The sequence below is a fragment of the Nelusetta ayraudi genome, unplaced genomic scaffold, assembly GCF_046127955.1.
Source record: "Nelusetta ayraudi isolate G7.1 ecotype Tasmania unplaced genomic scaffold, CSIRO-AGI_Nayr_v1 ptg000135l, whole genome shotgun sequence".
NCBI classification, from domain to species: domain Eukaryota; kingdom Metazoa; phylum Chordata; class Actinopteri; order Tetraodontiformes; family Monacanthidae; genus Nelusetta; species Nelusetta ayraudi.
The window spans coordinates 2642666-2665000 of NW_027466185.1; the positions used below are offsets into that span (position 1 = coordinate 2642666).

A 22335-nucleotide genomic window follows, 5' to 3' on the forward strand; every position below is an offset into this window, starting at 1 on the left:
GCCTTTTCCCTTTCCGTCTCTGTTTAAATATTTTTACTCACAATGAGTAATAAAATATATATTTTACCTTGAAGGAAGTGTTGCTTATCTACATATTTTAAATGATTCAAATTTATTCTGGTGATGCTCTATATAATTAGGGGCATATTGCTAAAACACAACGTTTTGGTTCGTTGTGATTTTTAAATGTGCATTTACCGACCAGGACTCAGTGTTTGTGGATCTATTTTTATGAAGCTTCAGGTTCCCAAAGCATTTAATAAAGAGCAGCTCATGTCAGCCATCCTGCGCGGCTTTGACGAGCTCTCAGAATTTCATTGCAGGCACCTTCACTGCCTTGCAGGCGCCTTTTGGAGGATTGTTTGCACAGACAAGCCTGGCAAAAACCACCCCTGTATTTATTTATTTATCTGTATGTTTGTTTATCTATTTATTTTAGCCACAGACAGTCTTTTCACGTTTGACACAAAAGCCCTCGAGCAGAAGCAGCCGGTGTGTACCTCCTACTTTCCGCTTGGTCACATGTTGCCAGTCCAAACTGCCCATGTGTGTGTGCGTGTACGCCGTGCGCATGGCTGAGTGGCAGCCAAGCAGGCAGCCAGGCGTCACGCTGCCACTGTATCAAACAGGCGCAGTGGATGCCAGCCTCACTTCCGCCCCTCGCCTGAACGGAGGGGGGAGGGCGGAGCTGAGGAGGAGAAAGAGGAGGGTGTGGTGGGGGGGTTGGGGGTGGGGGTGGGGGTGGGGAGGGTCCAGGGTGCGAGCGGCCCGAGGAGGCTGCCAGGCACCCGGCCCTCTGGCGCAGATGGAGCCCAGCATGCAGACTGTGTGTGTGTCTGTGTGTGTGTGTGTGTGTGTGTGTGTGTGTGTGTGTGTGTGTGTGTGTGTGTGTGTGTGTGTGTGTGTGTATAAGGTGTAAATAACAGTTTATTTTCCCTACTTAAGCTCAGTATTTGCTGAGATTTGTTCTTTTCTTCTCCCGAACATCCGTGAGAAACGCTTCTATAAATGGAAGAAGAAGAAGAAGAAGAAGAAGAAGAAGAAGAAGAAGAACTCGGGGCTCAGCTCGTTTTTATGCCTTTGTTTACGCTCCGCCGGCTCCTGAATCGATCAGCCAATGAGGCTGTGGCGAGGGGTGTCTGTGCGCGCGTGGATGTGCCGCTCCGTGCAGAAAATTATCGGTGGATAAATATGTAAATGGCGGGCGAGCCGGCGTGACAAAAGGCGCCGTTGCCCTGCAAGCAATTTTCTTTCTTTCTTTTTTTTTCTCTTGCTGCTTTCCATGCAAACACACAGAGTGAGCAGTCAGATGCCTCCGCTGTCGAGGAGGCTTCCAGGACTGACCTCTTCTCTTTTTTTTTCCCCCAGCTCTCATTCTAGAGTGCTTTTTCTTCCCCCCCACCCATCAGAAGAAACGCTCGGCTCCACCTTGGTTTTCTTTGAGGGCAAAAAAAAAACGCATCAGCGGGGAAAAAGAGAGAGAGAGCGGGAGCCAACATTATTTTGCCCTTGGCGGCTACAAAAGGGAGATGATTATCGTGGGTTTAGCTGATCTGTGTCTTGCATGTGTCCATAAATACTGCAATGGGTGCCTGTGTGTGTGTGTGTGTGTGTGTGTGTGTGTGTGTGTGTGTGTGTGCGAGTGTGTAGCCCAGACACGGTGATAAACGCGTCAGGATGTGCCAGTGATTCACACAGGACGAGACCTCGCTTGGCTGCTTCGCCTGCACTTTTGGGCAGGAGCACTGAACTATGAATCCCCATCTGTGTGAGTGTGTGTGTGTGTATATGTGTGTGCATGTGTGTGATTTCTTTTTTTTTTTTTTAATGCACGCAACGTCAGACGGCGGCTGCACCGCTCAGAATTCAAACCTGAAATCTTGCCCCTCCGTCTCGTCGAGCTCCAGCAGGAAGCGTTTTTACTGTCAGTCAACAGGAGGGGTTTCTCAAGTTTGTTAGTTGAAAACATGAGAATGACTTTGTCGCTGTTGCGCGGTTTCGCCTCTTTGCTGGTGGTACTCACTGTCAGGGTCAAAGGTTAGTTCATCAATCCGTGATTGTCCCAGGATGTGCATTCTGACAGAGGGTTTGAGCAGGATGAGACTTTTTCAAGTTAAAGGTCCAGTGTGTAAAATTTTTAAGGAAGCTCGTCTGACGGAGCATTTCACTGTCAGCTGGGCTTCCTTAAATACAGAGCTTCCTGAAAGATATGGTGGTACAAGATGGTAGCTAAGTAGGAGCAAGACCCTTATTGCTCTATGCATACAGTATATATGAGAACCTTTGACCAATATAAAATTCATAAATCAAGCCAAATATTGCATACTGTACTTTTAATTAATTTCCATTATATTTTACACTTTCATGTTCAAATACTAGTGAGCATCAGCGGCACTGCATCATGACATAACGACGGTGTCGTCTGCATACCTCATAAGGCGGCTGCGTGAGATGTGTCCATGCGATGTAGCTCCTGCTCCTGCTGGGCGTGCCGGGTTAAAGGAGGACAGGACAACGGAAGAAATAAAATAAAATACATAGATAAGAAGAATCAACACTTGTGAACAAGCTGCAAAACTAATCTCATATCTGCTCCTGGGAGATTGTTCTCTCCACGACCCTGCCGAGGCGGAGAGAGGGACGAAATCAAATATCCCCCCCCCCCCCCCATCCCCGCCGCTGACTTCGGTTCTCCAAATGGTCCGCTCCCGTGCGACACCGCCACCGCCGCTGCTCCCGTTTCTGTTGGCGCACCGGAGCTACGCGACAAGCAGCTTCTTGGTATCGAGTGCCGTCCATTCTCTGCCACCGCCCGGTTGCCCTTCCACTGAAGAGCCTCTCGAGCACGTCTGTAAATGTGGAGGACACCCACCCCCCCCTCTTTTTTTTTTGCCTGCTTATTGCTTTTTTTTAGTTTTTTAATTTTCTTTGGATTTTGCACGCTGCGCGGGGAGGCGACGCACCCTCTCTGCGCTGTGGAATGAGAGGTGGAGTTGGAGCCCTTGCATCTCCAGAGCCGGGGATAATGGGATTGCGGGGCCATATTTTTGAAGGTGTAAAGCGACAAAGCCCGGCTGGAATCTGGGCTGATCCTCCGCCTTTCCACTGCTGTCAGATGGAGTTTGAGCCCCACAGGGAGGCCAGGGGACTTTGCTCCGACTTGACACAGTTTGACTCCAGTCTCAGCTTCTTAGACTCTCTGCAAGAGCCTTTTCCTGTTGGATTTTTTCCCCCCTTCCCTCTCCTTCAGTCAGTGTTGCTCATTCCCCCTGGCACTGGCCTTGTCCCTTGCTTTTGCAGTCTGGATATTTAGACAGATAGTTAAAGAATCCTGTCCTGATACATATTTTGGTGCCATGGCTGGTGCACCAGGGCTTTATCCAATAGGGAAGACTCATGGGGTATATGCCTCAGTGGCTTTTGCATCCTAGTGCTCCTAACCCCAACCTTGGCCCCTTCTTGAAATGTTGTTTGAGTGCGGAAACGTATGCTAACCCACTTCAGAGTCTTTTCCGAGTGCGGGTACTAGATTTTAAATTCCTAGTACATCAAATCTGTTGATTGATCGACTATCTTATGTCTCCACAACATTACATATAATATTTTGATAATGAGCCGGTAAGCAACAGTAATTACGGTGTTGCTAAATCATGCCTTTTCAATACAATCTACTGTACCTGACTAATCACCTCAACCTTTAGCCTGTTTTGCCTTCGGCACCTGTTCATACAGAAATATTTCTTTCCACTTTGACTTCACACCTCGTCAATTTCATTTTCCAGAGCTTTGTTGCCTCATTTTCATTCACCGTTAGCCAGTTTTAAGGAACCGAGTAACGATACCGAAGGCGTGAAACTCCACCGAGCTTCGGCATGGAAAGAAAATAATTCCTTTGTGAAACAGCTTACTGCAAGGTCAGCGGCTGATTCGAGGTAGCTGGGTCGCGACTTTTGGGAAGAGACCTTGCCACGGGCTGTTTTCTCTCCCTTCGAGGGCCGCGGCAGTTTTCATTTTAATCAAGGCGAGGTTAGTGAAAATCTACAGCGGCATCGAGAGCTTTCACGAAAACACAGCGAAACCGTGCCAAGTGGACTCAGTTGTTGGATTCAGTGGTGTGTCTTGACTGAGGAACCTTGTTTAGCCTTTGTTTGTTAAAACATGAATGGATGGATAGCTGGATGGATGGATCCACCAAAGTGGGCCCATCAGCCACCCTTATTGATACCGGTTCGCCTGACTACTTTGTAATTCATCTCACCTTTCATGTCGTTTCAGGCACTTTATTTTTCGCAGCTTCTGCTCATCCTGCTGCCCTCTTTTTTATTGCTTCACTCTTACCCTACTTTCTCGTTCCGCTCTGTCCCTTCGTCAAACACTCACATTTTCTCTCATTTGTTTTGGGCCGTTCATTTCTGATTACATCAACGGCCCGAGCTAAAAATTTCGCGTTTCTCAGCTGCCGTCAAACATTAGCTTCCCGTCCGCCGCAACCGTCTCGTCGTCTCTGGCTGAGGGAGTCCGCCGCGCTTCTAAAAGCCGCCGCCGCGCCTCAATTTCCGCTGTATCACTTTCCATTCCGTCTCAGGTGCGCGCTTGCCGAATCCCGCCGTGCATCATTTATTCAGCGTGGGCTTCAAAGCTGCGCTGAAACATCTACAAAGTAGGCAGCAAACAACAAGCCGAGCATAAAGATGACAGCGCTTGTTTGACGCCGTCTCTTTAATGTCAGGGTCGTCGGCTGTGTAATTCCACGTGAAGCGTCGCTCCAGCGCGTTTCAGCCGTGATAAATATGCATGTCGCGCCAAAAATAAAGTGCAATGATTTTCTTTGGTCTGGTCATGTGAGTCTTTGACCTGGAAATGAATGTACAAGTGATTTCAACTCACCCTTCCTGAGGATGCAGCAATTTATGCTTGTCCCTTTTGTTGTGTGTGTCATAAAACCACCTGGCTTGTATTTTGTAAATATTGTGTGCACCTCGAGCATGATTGAACTTCCCAGTAACCTGCCGCCCTATACCTTTTCGTATACGCTTGTTGATTCAAGCTTCCCCATTTTGTTTGGACTAATCATTTGTCTTTATTGTTTTGCTTTTCCACCAGACTGCAGCTAAATCCCTCCAAGGAGAAACAAAAGTTTCACTCGCTTAGCCTCTCAAAAAATGTCTGCCTACGGTGCAGTGCTGGAAAGTAGCCCCTTTGTGATGTCGCGGATGTCACTAATACATCTCCTTGTCGACATGTTGCCTGGGCTCCTCTTTGGCACTTTGCTAGCGAGCCGTAGCTGGTGACGAGCCTGTGAACGAGTTAATAGAGGACGAGGAACGTCGATTTACGAGTCAGTAAAATGACTCCCGAGTGTCAGGACTTGCACATGGCTCGTCCAGTGGAGTCTGAAGATGTGAAAAAAGCTTTGTCTCCACAATAAGCAACACACTTGTATGTATTTATCTATCTATGTATTTATTTATACATGTTGCAAGGCTGCACCTACAGAAGGCAGACACCGATTTGTAGGTTTGACAATCGCCTTAACCCATTATTTTATTGCTGTTCTCAAGGGGCAGAGAAACACAGAGAAACACACACACACACACACACACACACACACACACACACACACACACATGCGTCAATCTCTCAGGCTCCGCATTCACTTCTCATTGGCATTCATATATTCTCCCACCTGCCTTGTTCGCAAGAAGCACTCACCGTGTTCTCCTGTTTCCCCTCTGGGGGGTGCTCTACCGCGCTGCCACCAAGAGCTCGTGACGCAAAGCCAAACACTCTTCTGGGAGGAGTCTTTTTTTTCGCTTTCTTCCTCTCTCTGCGTTCCTTCCTCACTCACTCCCTCCCCCTGGGAGGCGCTGCGACGTGTCCCTAAACGCCCCATTAGCAAATTTCTGCCACATCTACACCCAGACGATCGGTGTGAAAATTGAGCCGAGGCCTCAATTAACGCTCACGCACGCCATCCAGCATCAAGCGGAGGCGCACGCCACATTTTGAGGTTGATAGGATATGGATTTTTAATTACTTCTTAACAGATTGAATATGACATTCTAATTACAAAAAGTCAATCAATATTTAAGTGACGGAGTCAGCTTTCTTCCTGGATTGCCTGTATTGGGAGTCGAGGCGTCTGGGAGATTTTTTGCGGTGACAGTGATGCAGGACGCCTTTGTGGACTCAATAATGAGCGCCATTCATCAGTCGCAGCAACTTTTGGGGCCTTTTGAAGCGAAAGAGGCTGCGCAGTGTTGGAGGGAGGGGGCGAAAGTGTTTATCTTGCAGCTTCGCCTGACAGTAATTACCATTATTTTTGGCATCTTTAATATATTGTGTTCTCAAACTTAGTTTGGTTGTGTTTTTCTCCCCCTTTGCTCAAAAAAGCTATTTTTAAAGGCCCACTGTATAATCTGTATTGCTATAAAAGTGAATTAAACAAATACAATTGTAAAACTTCATTGGATAGTCACTACATTTAAATAATTGTTGTTTTCATTTTCTCTTAATAAGAATATTAACACTGGAAAGGAGGTAAAATAGAATGCAAGATTATCTGCTGGCAAGGTAAAGACTTGAGATCAAGTGGGACGTCAAGAAACAAGGAACTGAAGTTCACATTGCTTGCAATATACTCTATCGCCACTAGATGCTACTTAATCTTACTTACTGGGCCTTTAAAATGACAAATCATAACTGGGCATGTCAAAGTTAACGCATTATTAACGCATTAACTTTGACATGCCCAGTTATTATTTGTGAACAACGCGTTAACCCAAACTCCTTTTAATGGCACTAATTATTTTAACCCGCACATAACGCCTGGTTCACACTGGAGGCGGAACGCCGCAAAGCAGCACGCATGCAGAAATTGTGCGCGAACTCCAGCCCTCCTGCACACACAACTTCCTCTACTTCTCCGTGTTGTGCGTATGTAAGGCCGGGTTCACACCGGAAGCGCCGCGAAGCACGGCAAATAGCCACGGAACGGAGCCTGCTTCCTTCCGGCTCCTCTGTTAACCCATGGTGTCGTTCACGCCAGACTGAAAGCTCTACCACAGCCGGCTAATCCGGCAACCCCTCAAACCTTGAGAATATCTCAAGGTTTGAGGGGTTGTTTTTGGAGAGTATCTGGACACTTTAAGTATGTAATCATTTTGGAACGTTCCAATGAAAATAAAAATAGAATATCTCCCACCAAGGATTATTATTGTGCTCTCCAATTTTTCTAGGAGTATAAGAAACACAATAAATATCTATAGTTACATATAGAGCAGGGTAAAAAAAAAATTGCACTTAATTTGTGATTAATCGTGAGTTAACTCTGGACACTAATGTGATTTATCGCGATTAGAAAATTTATTCGACTGACAGCCCTAATCATAACATAATATTGCCATTTAGATTGAGCTTGTCACCTGTCGACAAGGCAAATATAATTCTGATTGTGTTATTTTTGCATATCTGAGCCTTGTCACCCACTATCTCCTTTGGCACAAAAAGGAAACGTGCTGTTACTCCTGCTTGCTGTTGTCTCAGCAGGGCCAATTAATCTGCCCGGGGCTACATTTCCTATTTAAGAAATTTACTCTTGGGCCGAGCGATGCATTGACATATTTACGTCGCAGCCTTTGCAGCGCCCCCCCTCCCCACATAAATGGTTGGCAAAAAAGGGCGATTTCTCTGAAGAGCGCCGAGCCGAAGGCGCAGACTGAAGCTAAGTGCCGGCGTTTATGTCGCACCTTTCAAGTCTAATGATTCCTCAAAGTGCTCAAGAGACACTCGTCACATTCAGCCATTATATCCACGCAAACACACACACACACACACACACACAGTTCATACACTAGCAGTCATTCACACATACAGTCTATCTGCACGCTCCCAGCGAGGCTTTGCCTCTGGGTGCAATTTGGACCGTTGCCCAAGGACACTAACATGTTGACTGGACAGGCCAGGAATTCCACCCCATCCACTGAACCTCGGGGATCGCTTCTGTCTTTAAGTACGTCACAGCTTTGACTCCTGCCACGTTTAATAGACTCCAGTTCTTGACAAGTACCATACATTTGTCTGGGTAACAAAAAAAAAAAACGAAGGAGGGAGGCCATGGGAGGCGATTGAACAAGCCTTCCAGATTTTGTTGCTACCAGTGAAGAAACCTGACCCCCAAAATGTTTTCAAGTTATTAATGAATGAATGAATGAATTATTTACTTGTGATCTTTAGAAATTGCTGAAAGTGCCGAGGTGCCGTCCCCCCCTCTTTCATGACGACTTAATAATTGACCGATTGACTGAGTGAAAACACGTGAGCAAATCGGAGGCAGCTTAGTGTCAGGAAAAAAAGAAAAAAAAAACTCACCAGAGACGGAAAATAGATTTTGTTCTTGGGGAAATTGTTCCTTTTATGCTTTTATACATTTAAGAAGCTAAAGAAACTGAGGCTGTGGCAATGTAATCAGTTATTAACAATCCTTGTTGGTATGACAACACCTGGCCATCTGTTCCTACACGCTACAGTGCTACTGAACAAAGATAATGGAACAGATTCTTCAATATATTCTTCTTTTCATTCCTTTTTTTAACTGACTATTCTGATATGTATTCATATATTCTCCCTCCTTCCTCAATGTGAATCACCTGAAGCCCACGGGAAAGACTGTCTGCCAGGAACCAATCAATCAGCGAGGCTCTAGATCGGACATCTGTCACCGTCACCTCTTTGCATTAAGAAAATAAATGTTGGCGGCAGCACCAGGGTCATTTTCCGCGACATAAACTTTTGTGTGCTTTTTTTTTTTCATTTAAACGTCTAATTTACCACATTGTGCCGCAGTAACGACGTAAATACGCGACCCGTGACGGGTACAGTGGCGTCGCTCGTGGATCCTCTCTGGAAATTGCTCCCTCCTCTTCCCGGGATTAGAGGCATTGATGTTTTCAGTTATTTGTTACAGGCGATTAATTATAAATGGGTTTCAATATAAACATTTTAAATGTTTAAACGCGCGCTTCTTCATAATTGGAAGCTTTTGCCGTGCGCGACAACAAAGTCGGCATATTATTTTTCATGAAGAGCACACAATGAGGTGATATCGCAGGAAATGCAATATCTGGAGGGCTGATGGGCCAGTCCAGGCAAGACTGGGTGGCAACAACCACCCGGCCGGCCTCCGTCTCCGTTCAGCTTCCGCTCTCCTGATCTTCAGTCGTCCATCATCCCTTGGCATCCAGGACTCACCTGGCCCCATTCCATTAGTTACCGGTTAAGTGCTGCGAAACACGCCATGAATCACCGTCGTTATGGCCGTTGTTACGTTTACTTGATTAAGTATAGATTTCCACTTCCGTCCTTCTTTTATTTATTTATTTGTTTATTTGGCTGAGTATTGAGTAAAGAGCGGCAACAGTTTTGTCAACAAATGAAATCTGTGACACCTGCGCCTGTTGTGCAGTTTAACCTTGTGAAAGACATCAGCTCTTCTCTTATCACGGGAGTACTTGATTTGGGCACTCATCATTTATTTTTTTTTGGAAGAGCAAGTTTCTTTTGGTTGGAAGCTTTGGCTGGCGGTGCAAACAGAAAGCGGTCCTGGAAGGGAAGAATTCTAATGGTAAATTTGTACTTTAAAAGCACACATTGCATATCTTGGTCGTACATTTCCTTGAGATGAAACCAGACGATCATTGACGAGTGAGAATTGCAACTCCCTGAACTAACTTGCTAGAGCAAGCATGAAGGAGGCTCAAATGGATATTTTGGCTTGGAAATATGCTGTTAATATTGCTGCCTTAAGAAAAATTGTTGGTACTGCTGGGTATTTTAGTCTGGAGACATGATCTTTTTTTAGCAGTATGTTAGTCTCATTGTCATTGATGTGTATTGTATTGCTACCAGGTGGGATTATTTACTTCTGTGGAACTCCAGAACAGTTATGAGAATTATAAAGTTCCAATTGCCAATCTACACAAGGGTTAGCAGAAGACATATCTATCTATCTATCTATCTATCTGTCCCACTGCTGTCACCAGAAGCACTTGGCAAACTCAGAAGCACAAACCCCTCCCAACTCCCCTGTCCAAAACACAGCACTGTCCCGTCCTCCTGCCAAATTTGGACTCCCGCGAAATGAATTGTGCACGACACATTTCTTCAGTCATCTGCCAGACAGGTTTCCTTTAAAGACTTCCCTTGGAGTCCAGGGTTGGCTATTGTTTCACTACTGAACAATAAAAGCACCACCTGTTGGGAGGCCGAGCGGATTGCAGGGGAAGCCGTACAGGTGGCGGCCACTTCAACCTTTTATCGCCGAATGAACTGTAGGAACGTTGGACGCCTTGGACGGCCCCATTGGACGCGAGCCGTATTCGCCGGCCCTTCCCTCTGATTAAGGCTTAAGCTCCACATTTATCAGCCACTGGGGGAATAATAGGAGAATGGGGAGGGGAGGGGAAACAGGGCGAACAGTGGAAGTTTGAGGCCATTACTCATGGCTTTTTATTGGCATAGGCTCCGTCTGGCAGCCAGCCAGTGACCTGCACAGAGGACAAAGCAAGTGACGCCTCTCCTGGCTCCTGGCAGTGGGAAAGGCAGCGGCGGCGGCGATGATCACGTAGACGTGGCAGCAAGTGTAGGTGGCTGGTGCGAGGAAAGGGTGGATGGATAAAGAAAGGAGAGGAAGATAGGAAAGAATTCCGCTGCGTTCCCAAAAACAAAAAAAAATAAAACCTTGGCACACATTTCACAGAAATTTTCCAGGGAAACGCTTTACATGTCGTCAAGGCCACGAGGGAAACCGCGCCTTCGGTTCCTGTGACTGTGAGCACTGTGAGTGCCAAGACAAACACGAGATAGGAAATCACCAGCATGCTGTGATGTCACATTGCAACACTCGGCTCTGCAAAAGTGGTAATTGCCACTAAAAATGTACTCTTGCGCAAGTAAATAGAGTTTTTTTTCTTCAAATTGAGCCTCGATGTGATCTCCGGTGCCCGTTCAGTGCCCGTTCTGGTTGGAATTCTGTCTGAGACTAAATTTGTCATTTTTCAGTTTCCACCCGTTTTGAACTACGGAATCGATTGCGAATGAGTTTTCTGAAACATACTGACCCGACTATTTTTCAGCACCAACACCACCTATCTGAGCCTGGAGCTCCAGCTTGGACTGAGTCACAGCGGAAGAAGGAAAGAGGAAAATAATAGCGGCCACAGTGTGGCGCTGGGGTTTAATCAGAACATGATGTGTTATTTAAAAAAAAAGGAGAGAGAGAAAGGAACAACACTAAATGCTTTTCTTTAATTAAAGGAAGTTGTTCTGAGTTGTGCCCATTGATTTATGCTAATGCATATATCTTAACGCGCATTATAAGGTTTTAACTAAACCCGCCAACAGTTTACGCTGACGGTTCTCTGCTTAAATTTGACTCCGTTTTCTCTCGGTAGACTTTTCGTCAACGTTGATTCCGGCTTCAATAAATAAGCGAGCAGACAGACCCAATTACTGGAAGGTGCAGCAGGGCTGCATCTTTCTCAGCCTCTAAATATTTCCTTCCGGTTCCTCCACAAATCCTACCACCTTGAATTAGCGCGAAAGGGGGAAATAAAAGGGAGGAGTGGGGTGGGATGTGGGGGGGTGACGTTCCTATATGCTGCACACGCGGTTGGGGGTGCGGCGGGGCTGTTTCACAGGTTGAGTGTGGCAACTTTTGTTTTTAAAAAAAATGTTTTCATCGAGCGTATCAAACCACATCATTTCTCTCTCTGTGTTTGCAACACTTTCTTAATTAGGTCTCACGCACAACACGCAGGGTTATATTTAACCCTACCCCACCGCCCCACCATCCCACACCCCTCTCTCCTCACGCACACAATCCTCCCACCGTCCCACCTCCCTCCCCACATTGTATAAACTGTATACAGGCTTTGGGTGTAATTAGGAAACGTGCGCCTGTGTCGTTTACTAGCGTCTTCTCCGCGCAGGAGATGGATGGATCTGGGCTGCGATGGCGTCGGGAAGAACTGACGTGAATCTTAAAACACACACACACACACACACACACAAACGAGAGTAACAATGGCACCAGCACAAGCACCGCGCACTCTGACTCCTCCACACGCTGGCACGCATGCCAGAGACTGTTATCAGCTAATTAGCACTTGTAGCTCTGGGGGCCGGCCCTTATTGACGCCACGCCGACGGCACTCTTCTTTTGAGCGGCGCCGCCGTCGTCGGCGTGTTATTTCGGTTTGATGAGGAAGGCGCGGATGTGAAAGTCGCCCTGCGGGCGGAGGATCATCTTGTTCATGCTATGATGTTTGCGTGGACTTGAGTGCAGGCAGCTTTACTTGGTGCGAACGCTAGCATCCTGCGCCACAAACCCACCCACCCGTTTGCTCTAGGAGCTGTTTCTGAGCAGCCGCAGTGACTTATAGCTGGATGGATGTTTGAGTTTTCATCTTCTGGCTGCATTGGGTGACGTGTGCGACATGTGTGCGTTCACGGAATGCACACAAAACAGCTTGGTCGGAGGGGATTACAAATTCTATTGTATTCCGCTTACTGTGGCCCCGCTCCAGGGATCCAGTCGTCCTACTCTGTGCGTCAAGCTGAGAACGCAACAGACGGGTGTTTTTTTTTTCTTGTTTTTTTTTGTTAGGAAGGATTTGCAACGGCATCATTTTTTTTACGCTTATAATATGATGAAATTTTAGGCTACATGTGTAATCTCTTTCAGGGGAGGTGTTGAATATTCTTAGAAAGCCCCAGGCTAGGCTACCCACAGCCTATTGATTATTCAAATAACTGGGGGGTTGTGTGTGTGTGTGTGTGTGTGTGTGTGTGTGTGTGTGTGTGTGTGGGGGGGGGGGGTTGGCTGATTTAGAGGTAAAATAAATAAATACCCCCCCTCCACAAACACACACACTCACACACTTATTTACATCTTATTGCATTTGCCAAAAAAAGATGAAGTGGAGGAAATTGGGCCTAAATTGGCACATCCAGCTAATATCTGGGGTGGAATTTTCTCCGTGAGCTACAAAAATAAATGTTATGGCTTGAATTGAACAAAAATACGGGGTTTACACACTGGCAAACTTTCCTTAACTCTCTTTGTCTTTTTCTTTTTAATTTGGATGAGGTTTATGGCCGTGCATATTTGGCCCAACCATACAGATTTCTGTGTGTAACCTGAATCAAGGTATTAGAAATTAGTTGGAAATGAGCTGTTAACATGCTGTTAACATGCTCAGCATTTTCGTCTGGAGACGTGATCTTTTTTTCAGTACATCATTATTATTATTATTATTATTATTATTATTATTATTATTATTATCATTGTTATTATTATTGTTACTACCATAGATTTGCATTTTGTTGTTGCTAGGTGGAATTCTCTACTTCTGTGAAACTACAGAACAGTTGCATTAAATGAAGAAATACCAATTGCCAATCTGCATAAGAGAGTTAAAATGGACATTTCAGAGTGACCTGATTCTTTAAAATTAAGGCAATAGAGCATCTGTCTGTCTATCTATCTATCTATCTATCTATCTATCTGTCTGTCTGTCTGTCTATGTAATCACATGGTAAGATGGAAAGGTGGACATCCTCTCTAGTGCCTCTGGCTTTTTGGAGGATCCGACGGCCCGCAGCCTCCTCGTCCTGCGCGGTGCATAGTTAATGAAGCTCGCAGTTGCGTCTAAATGACACTGGATTTTTGTTTTTTGTTTTTTTTGCTGAAGGGGTGCATCGGACTGAATCAGGGAGTGGGGGAGAGTGAGGGATAGAGAGCGAGAGAGCGAGAGAGAGAGAGAGAGAGAGAGAGAGAGAGAGAGAGAGAGAGAGCGAGGGAAAGTGATGGCACGATACAGCGCAGGAGGAGTGAGGGGGAGAGAGAGAGAGAGAGTGAGTCGGTGGGTTTCTGCCGACTCGCTGCCAGTGTTCCGCCTCTCCGGCAGCGGGAGAGACGTGCGTAACATGCGAGCGGAGAGCGGCGATCGCCACCACCAACAAGACAATCGCCGTCACTGGCGGCAGCGGCAGCAGCAGCAGCAGTAGCAGCAGCAGGAGGAGGAGCGCGCCGCAACGCCGTGCGCACCCGAGGACGGAGACGCGCCGAGGAGCGCAACAGCCGAGAAGGGCTCCGCACCGGCCGCAGCAGCCTGAGAGGAGGAAGAGGAGTGAGAGGAGGAGGAGGAGGAGGAAGAAGAGGGGATGTTGCCACCCGCCCAGACGGCCATCGGGGGTTAAGAGCCCTGCTGTTCGCTCGGAGCCCCTTTTGACGCACCGAGGCGAGGACGCGCGTTTCCCCCTCGGATTCTGCACGATTCGCCACGTCTGAACCGAACTTGAGGATTTCCCCCTGTGTCTCTCTCTTCCCGTTTTTTCGGGGTTGTTTTTTTTTTTTTCTTCTTTTTTTTTGGTTTTGGTTTTGTTTTGTTTTTTTGGCAATGGGATGCGAGCTGATTTCCACGGCCACCACGAAGACATGAGTCAGCGGGTGCCCGAGAGCTGAGGTGGTGCGCCGAACAGCAACACAACGAAAAACAAACAAACAACAACAAATAAATAATAATAATCATCATCCGCCGTTCTGCGCCAGGATGCAGCTGCTCAGACTCGCGTGGGCACTAACCGGAGCGGCGATCTGCTGCTTTCTGCTTTTCCTCATCCACTCGCGCCTGCTCAAAGAAGGTAACCCCTCCAACCACCACCACCACCACCACCACCACCAACCTCCTCCCTGTCACAAATCTGTGTGCACGCTGCGTAAACGCTGCGTGAAGTTCTTCTTCTTCTTCTTCTTCTTCTTCTTCTTCTTCTTCTTCTTCTTCTTCTTCTTCTTCTTCTTCTTCAATTGTATCCCCCTCTGCGACTGCATTGGCAGCCTGCGCGAAATATAAATAAATAAAAAAAAGACGAGCGGTCGAATTACAGATCCAGCAGGGAAAAAAGAAATTCCGGGTAGATTCGTTGTTTTGTGGTGTTGCAGGGCTTCGGGGGTTCGACTCAGCAACAAGTCGTGTGTTGTTGATAATTACAGCTCATCCTAAAAATAAATAATAAGCGGAGGGGGATTTAAGTTCAAGCTGTGCCGACGGAGAAAAAAAAAAAAAAAAAAAAAAAGGAACAGCGTCGGTGGCAGCAGCCCAACTGTTTGTCTCCGGCATACTGATTCGCTGTGCGGCTTTTCAATAGATGGCACTAGAGTCTAGCTTTAGGGTAACTTTGAGGTCAAACGTTCCGGCGCCGCGCCGCGCGCTACATTTCAATCGCCGGCGCTATCGTTCGCGCGCATCCTCACGTCGTATGCCGCCGTATGGATGTCACGGCACTGCGCTGCACGGCACGGCACGGCACAGCCCGGCGGGCATGGCTGGCGTTGTGGCGAGCTCTGTGTGCACGGGTTTTTTTTTTTTCTTTCTTTTTTTTCATCCTCCTCCAGAAGGAAGGTTGTAATTAATGGGGCTCCACTTGCTGACGAGAGGAGATGAGAGATGAGAGAAGAAGAGGAGAGGGAGGGAGAAGGAAAAATAAACTAATCCCATCAGGGGTTCAAGACGATTCAGTGTTGACGAGTCTCTTTTGAGACAAATCATTAAATCCACCCGTCATGTGGCATCATCAAGACGCGTGTGCATGCTTGTGTGTTTTCGTGTGTGTGTGTGTGTGTGTGTGTGTGTGTGTGTGTGTGTGTGTGTGTGTGTGTGTGTGTGTGTGGTCGCTGCTCACTGCTTAAAACTCCTTTTTTGAAAGTCAAACCGTGCAAACTGTGGTGGGTGGGTGGACGGACGGTTGGCTGGTTGGTGTGCGTTTGGGTCATTACCGCGCTGTACGAACCTGCCCCCCCCCCCCCCCCCAAAAAAAAAAAAAAAAGGCAAAACCTTCCTTCCCTTTCAGAGCAGTGTTTGCGCCCCGAGGTGAGCGGAGGCCGCTTGGCACTTAGGAAGCTGCTCCTTTTGTGCGGCGCCTTGGAAATGGCCCCCGCCGCCCGTCCCCTCTGGCCCTGGGCAAATATTCAGGTCAAGCAGTGGCAAACACTTTCTCGGATGAGAAGGAGTGAAATGGGGGGGGGGGGAGTTCAAGATTTGGCTTCTGAGTTTTTTTTTTCCTTTTGTTTGTTTTGTCTCTAATTGATTGTGGCGTGCTGGGTCTCCGGCCGCAGAGGTCAGGAGTGAAGGATGTTCGCTGTCGCGTTAACGAGGCGACTCTCATTAGATTCTGGCCGCCGTCAGCGCTGACGAGCTCGTCGCGAACCCCCGTCCCCTGGCGAGGCGATACTTTTGACCTTCGCCTTGTTTGTCGGCGTCACGTTGCGCTTTTATTGTTTTGTTTTTTACCTCAGAACTCGACACCTCTCGCGACCTTTAGCTCCGGTCGGTTGTGGTCGTGCGGAGGGGGACGGAGAAGAACGGTAAAAAGGAAAAAAAAATCAAATCAAATCAAAGATCTGTGTCGCAAGAAGTGGTCGAGCCTGAAACAGGGTGAAGGTGTTCTTGGAGACAGCCGCCAAGGTGGGAGGGTGGGGGGCGTATAGCGGGATCGGTGGAATGAATGTAAAGAACATCAGGGGGAGGGAGGTCTGTTGGGGAACAGGGATAATGAGAGGAAGGCGCAATGGGCCTTGAGAGGAACCACCCCTTTAAATCTGTGTTCCCTTCACAAGGAACATCAAGGTGGTGCGATTCGGCCCCCACGCCGTTTGTTTTCTTTTTTTTTTTATATCAGTTTTTCGTTTCATACCGTGAAACAGATTCAGCACAAGTGGAACAAAAAACTGACCAAAAAAAACCCAAAACAAGATAAGCGATATTTTTAGTCTCCCTTTGTCGGCAACTGCTGATAACGTGGGCGCCTTTTGTGCACAGCGTTTTGCAAGCGGGGTTTTATTTTCCGGTGGTAGCCTCGTCACCAGCGTGCGTCCTCATTAACTTTTGTTACACCGAGGATGGAAGCTGGCTTGAAAAAGACAAAAAAAGAGGGATTTTAGCTCCCACAAAATCCCCAAGACGAATGTCACCCAGCTCCAATCTGACAAAAAAAACAAAAAAAACGAACAAATAGCAATAATAATTTGTTCGTGTATTTTAGGGGATTGTGCGCAGGGAATGCCGATGATTCTTCTTCTCCTTCTTCTTCGTCTTTTATGAAATTTCTCACGCTGTCTACTTCAATAATTCACGCGTTGGAGCAAATCCCTTCTTTTTTTTGCTCATTCATTGGCCGGGGATATTTGTCACATGGCTGTAAGAGTGTCTTGAAAGGTTCATGGAAGACTTGGAGGGAGCTCGCCGGCCTATCTGAGACGAGTCCGCTCTGGCGCAGGACGGGCTAAAATAATGAGCTTATGTCACACGCTGTCACAACGCGAGTGCGAGGAGCCGGCTAAGGGTTGCACTCGGAAGTTGGTCTATTATGTGGTGATAAATACTTGGAAATGATTGGGAAAAAAATGACTGTAAAGCAAAAAAAACCCAAAATATTTCCACCTCGGTTCTTGAGGATTATTTCTTTTTAAGCGCTGTGATTCATGAGGATATTTCAGGGCCTGAAGCGAGGAAGAGGCTCCATTCAGTCTATTCTGGAAGGCTGTTGCTTGATGTGTATCTGCTTCCTGAGCTATACTGGAACATTGGTGGAGTGATAGATCATCTTTTTTTTTCCCGGCACAGATGTTATCAAGGTGTTTGCTAATGAACATTCTGGGAATAAAACAGCTTTACGGAGAGGGAACCCAATCACAATGTAGGATTTCATTTATTCAGGTATTTATTAAACTTCCTTTCTCGCCCTTTTCACATACTTCAAAGTGAGACACTACGTCTAAACGGTATCTGCACCAATTACCAGTTCAATTGGGGTATACAACATCCCCCCTAAGCCCCTCCCACACCCCCACCTTCAAGTCAGTTCAGAGACCTTTGTCGGTCCGCCCACGCGCGGACCTCCGGTCTGCCTGACGATAGTCCGCGTCATTGATCCACGGGTATAAACCACAGGGTTGAGCCATGATGGGCCGCGGCGGCAGGGACGTCTTCATACGCTGGCGGGCCGACGTCGGCCGACCGGAGTCACTTTTCACCAACGACAACTAAGGGTTTTGCTTTTCGCATAGGGTGGGTAGGCTTAAAACAATGCTGGCAGCTTCAGGTAGATTCAGGTCAAGCAGCGGGGCAAACACTCAGCGTCAGGCATGTACCGCATGTGACCTGCGGGGGGCGCTTGTCATGTCTTCTGGCGAGAGTTCAGAAGGCGGCGCTCGTCAGCCGTGACTGCTGTCCTTTTTTTTCTTTCTTTCCGAGCGGTCCCCCGCCGACTGCCATATTGCACTTGAGCGTCAGCAAGGAAAAAAACCAAACAAAACAAAACAAATAAAATTATCTGAGCCCTGGTTTTGAAATCCTCAAAATGACTCCACTCAATTCTTCGGGATGGTTTACTCTTTGACGTAGAAAACAGGTGGACCATTTTCTTTTACCCCCTAAACAGTAACGTTTTAGCGCTGTGATTAAACAGTATTGATATTTCCGTTCAAAATTAGCATCGCAGCCAAAGTTAAAACTGGCCCATAGAGACACATGTGGCCAAAACCATTAAAAAAAAAGATTTGCCGTTTGCTTTTTTCTGCAATGTATAATGTTCACTTTTTGTGTTTTTGTGCATCACCTTTTGCGTTGTGAAAGTAACATCCACCACCCACCAGACTGTGGGCTCTTAGCTCCATCCCATTTATGCACTCTGCTTTTTCAAGTATTTGAGTATTTTTTCACCACCAATGTGTCGTCCATTGTGATACACTATTCCAAATCTGGTGTCTCCGACTTGAAACGGCAGCGCTCCACAAAACATTGCCATATTATGCCGTATTGATTTGTCCTCCGACCCTACAGGTAGACTTCCCTCCCTCAAGCACTGCGCGGAGCGATACCTTGTCAGGTCACCGCTGCCTTTCCCTTTTTACAAAACTGTGGCTGCTGCAAAAGCAAAAAAAGACAAAATAAAATAAGTGCGTTCTACAACTGACAGAAACGAGACATCCTTTTATGATCCGACCCCATTTGTGAGCCGGTTCCCAGAAGATTCCCAAGGCCTTTTTTTCTTCTTTTTTTTTGAAAGAATGAGACTAATTCTGCCACTTTAAAGTCGACGACAGTCGTCGGTTATGCAAGACAACTGAAAGACTGCCACACAACTGTTGTTTGCATTGATGATTGCCCATGTTTTTCCTTGTTTTCGCTCCTCTGCTCCCCTCCCTATTCATTTATTATTTCGACTCAAGTATTACATTTTTTGTCGTCGTCTGTGACAAAGCCTCAATTGTGCTTGTGCCGCAGAAGCTGGGAGAGCCGTCGTCGGTTGACAGCAATGCGTCACCTGCGTCTGACCAAGGCAGAGAGCCACAGATCCCTGATGAAAAATATGATTCAGCTGTGGGAGTTGCAGCCATTTGGTAGCCCTGCCTTTCTAAGCATTTAATATTAATCTGCAGAAGAAGAGGGGGTGGATTTTGGGGTGTGTAGCCCTGAAGCTCAGTCTTAGGCTCAAAGTGCCACGAAAATTCATTTGCATTATTTTAATGCTGCGGCAAGACTCACAGACTTTCAACACGCAAAAACACAGTCAGTCACGTTGCTACCACACCGTGGCCCCCTGCGCATAATCTGCTGCCAATCCGTCTAAATTGAGCATGATTCATCTTTAATGGTCAAGTATCAACTTCAATCCATAAGGGCAACGCGCAATAATCAATCGCCTAATTGATTCATTACATTGATGCTTTGTTAATTAATTTGCCTCGATGAATAACTCACTCCAGCGGCAGAGGATAGTCGTAGTTTATCAAGCTAATTTAAACTACCCCCTCTCTTTTGTCCAGGGGGTACGTTTCAAATACCTGTGTGTGTGTGTGTGTGTGTGTGAGTGTGTGTGTGTGTGTGTGTGTGTGTGTGTGTGCACGCGCGCACGCAATCACCGATATTTACTCCCGTCACCTTTTTTCGCTCTTCTGTATTGGTTTCATGGGTGGTAAAAACTGTGCGGCATTGCACCCAGTTTTCCTAAAGTTATATTGATTGTGGTTTGGCAGCAATGTGGGACAGTAAAAGAAAGCGAGAGTAAGGCTCTAATGAAAAGCTCAGCCAGGAGGACCCTCTTACAGTTCCAGTCTTTAACTGGTGAGCCTCATTGGCCTTTGGAAATAGTGATGTCAGAAAGACATTGACCCCCGCACTTCATCCCTGCCCTTCCATCCATGAAGCTCCATCTTCAACTCCCCGAGGCCCCAGCAATCTGAGCTGAAAGACACGGATTTTAGCCATAAAACCCTTGACTCAGCAGGGACGTGCAGTCTGCCATCCTCGGGTACATTACCGGAATACAGATGCCTGACGCTAATGAGATGCGTGAGTCAAGCGTTGTTGTTAGGCCGGGGCTGTAGATTTGCTGATTGGCAGTCCCTCCGTGTAAGGATGACCAGGGTGGATTTAAAAAATGAAGCTGTGTCTTCGTTCACGGTCAGAGATACTGTAGAGCTGGATTCTGTAAATTAGTGGATGCGTGGACAGGCACACAAGCACAGGACTGAGTAACGCATGGAAAGTGGAAGTTCCAACAGTGCATGCCAACAGACGGGTCGGGCACAAAGAAGGTAGGCAGGACTAGCCGGGAGATTTGTCTTATTGGCTGTGAGCGAGATCCCCTCCGATCAGCACATTCTTCCCAGGAAAGGCGTGGGTTCTCCCAGGCCTGTTTCTGCAGCGGTTGGCAACGCGTCCATCACGGCCATCGCCCCCAGACGCAGGGCAGTCGCTCTGCTTGGCCGATCTAAACGGGGCTCAGTGCATTTGTCAAGATACCCCGGCTCAGAGATTGCTGATTTGAGGAAAATGAGCCTGACCCTGCGTTCACTTTTCATAGGCTAACTCCCCGGGACTATCGATCCGCTGACCACCAGGGTGCTTGAGCGCGATACATCCACGCATTGTTGAGGAAATGATTAGTGAGGAGTGTGCTTAACCTTCTGCGGTTTCAATTTGCGCCTCTTCCTGCTGTGTCAAAGGTAGAGATGAGGTCATTCCGCCGGTCGATCAATCGCTTTGCCTCTGTTCATCTCAGCCAATCAATAGCGACTGAAAAAAATAAAAAGTTTGATCCCTGATGCACGTGAGATCAGAGTCATTTGAATGGCTGCGGAAGCGCAGTTCCTCCACTGTCACAATCGCTCGGCCCTAGAGGTCCTCGCCACACAAATGTGGTGTCTGCGATAACAGGCTTGGTCACGCTCTATAGATCTGGTGCAGCCGAACCATTTTTTTCCCTTTTCAATCTGACAGAAAGGCAGGTTTTATCTTGCATTAGCTTTGGCTATAGCGCATTAGCCTTTTACGTCGATGGGGGCAGAATATTGCAGATGCTTCGCATGCTCCACCGAAACAAATTGCGTGTTACTCTTTCGAAAACTAATGGAGGCTTTATCGATTTGAACAAGGCCAGCCACTTGCTTTGTCTCAGCTGTCAGATTGTGTCTAAAGCAATTTCATAAAGATCATTATTTTGTTTCTCGGGATGTCTTGCAGCTAAACAAGATCCCCCTTTTCTTCGCATCCCGCCTTTTGTGGCGTGCGCGGCGGCGGCTCTTATGGTCCAATTGAAAATGAATTAGAAGGGAATGACTCATAATGAAAATCACTAAAAACATTGGCACGTCACATTCCGTTAGCCTGTTGCGCCCTTGAATAGATTGCTTGTGGGGTCTCTAATTCTCATTCTCGCCACAATGCGCCGAGAGAAAATGGGTTTAGCGCACTGTAAAGGACAAGCTGTAGCATTATGGGTCATCACGAGCCGGGTCGCTCATTTGTCTTCTAATGCTGTTATGATGTGAGGCTTTAACGGTGCTGACATGGATGTTAGCCAGGCAACAAGGCGGGTTAACGCAGCACGCTTTGCCGCGCTCAAGTTGATCATCATCGACGTAATTGAACGTGGCCGGCGAGCATTGCGGTGTCGAATTGCGACACAACGCGGTTGGGGAATGATTGCGCGTTTTATCTGGTTTACTGGTTGCAGCCCCACCCTTTCCCCTTATCTCATGAAGTAGTGAACCCTTTCCAATGCAGAACCTTTGAGCCGTGTAATTCAAAAACGCAGCAGCGGAACCCAGTATCGGCAACGCAGTTGATTGATGCGTCTTGTCACACGCGGTCGAGGAGTCAATTCGGAAAGTTTGGAGACAGTGGTAATGCTTTTTTTCTTTTTTTTTTCTCTTGGAATGATGATCTGTTTTTGTGCTCCCCTGCCAAAAAAATTACATTGAATAAGTTTTGC

At 47.0% G+C, this 22335-nt stretch overlaps 1 protein-coding gene across 2 annotated transcripts in view; it reads left to right on the forward strand.

Moving 5' to 3' along the window:
• The window catches only part of LOC142877217 (chemokine-like protein TAFA-5), a 138349-nt gene that overhangs the window by 27362 nt on the left and 88652 nt on the right, over positions 1-22335 (forward strand). Inside the window, exon 1 of one of the 2 annotated variants that reach the window (XM_076011667.1) lies at positions 14417-14703. The exons of the other annotated variant lie outside the window; for it this stretch is intronic. Within the exon in view, the coding sequence (XP_075867782.1) occupies positions 14613-14703 (91 nt within the window). The 5' untranslated portion in view covers positions 14417-14612. Of the gene's footprint in view, positions 1-14416; positions 14704-22335 lie in introns of those variants that run through there. 2 annotated transcript variants of the gene reach the window in all.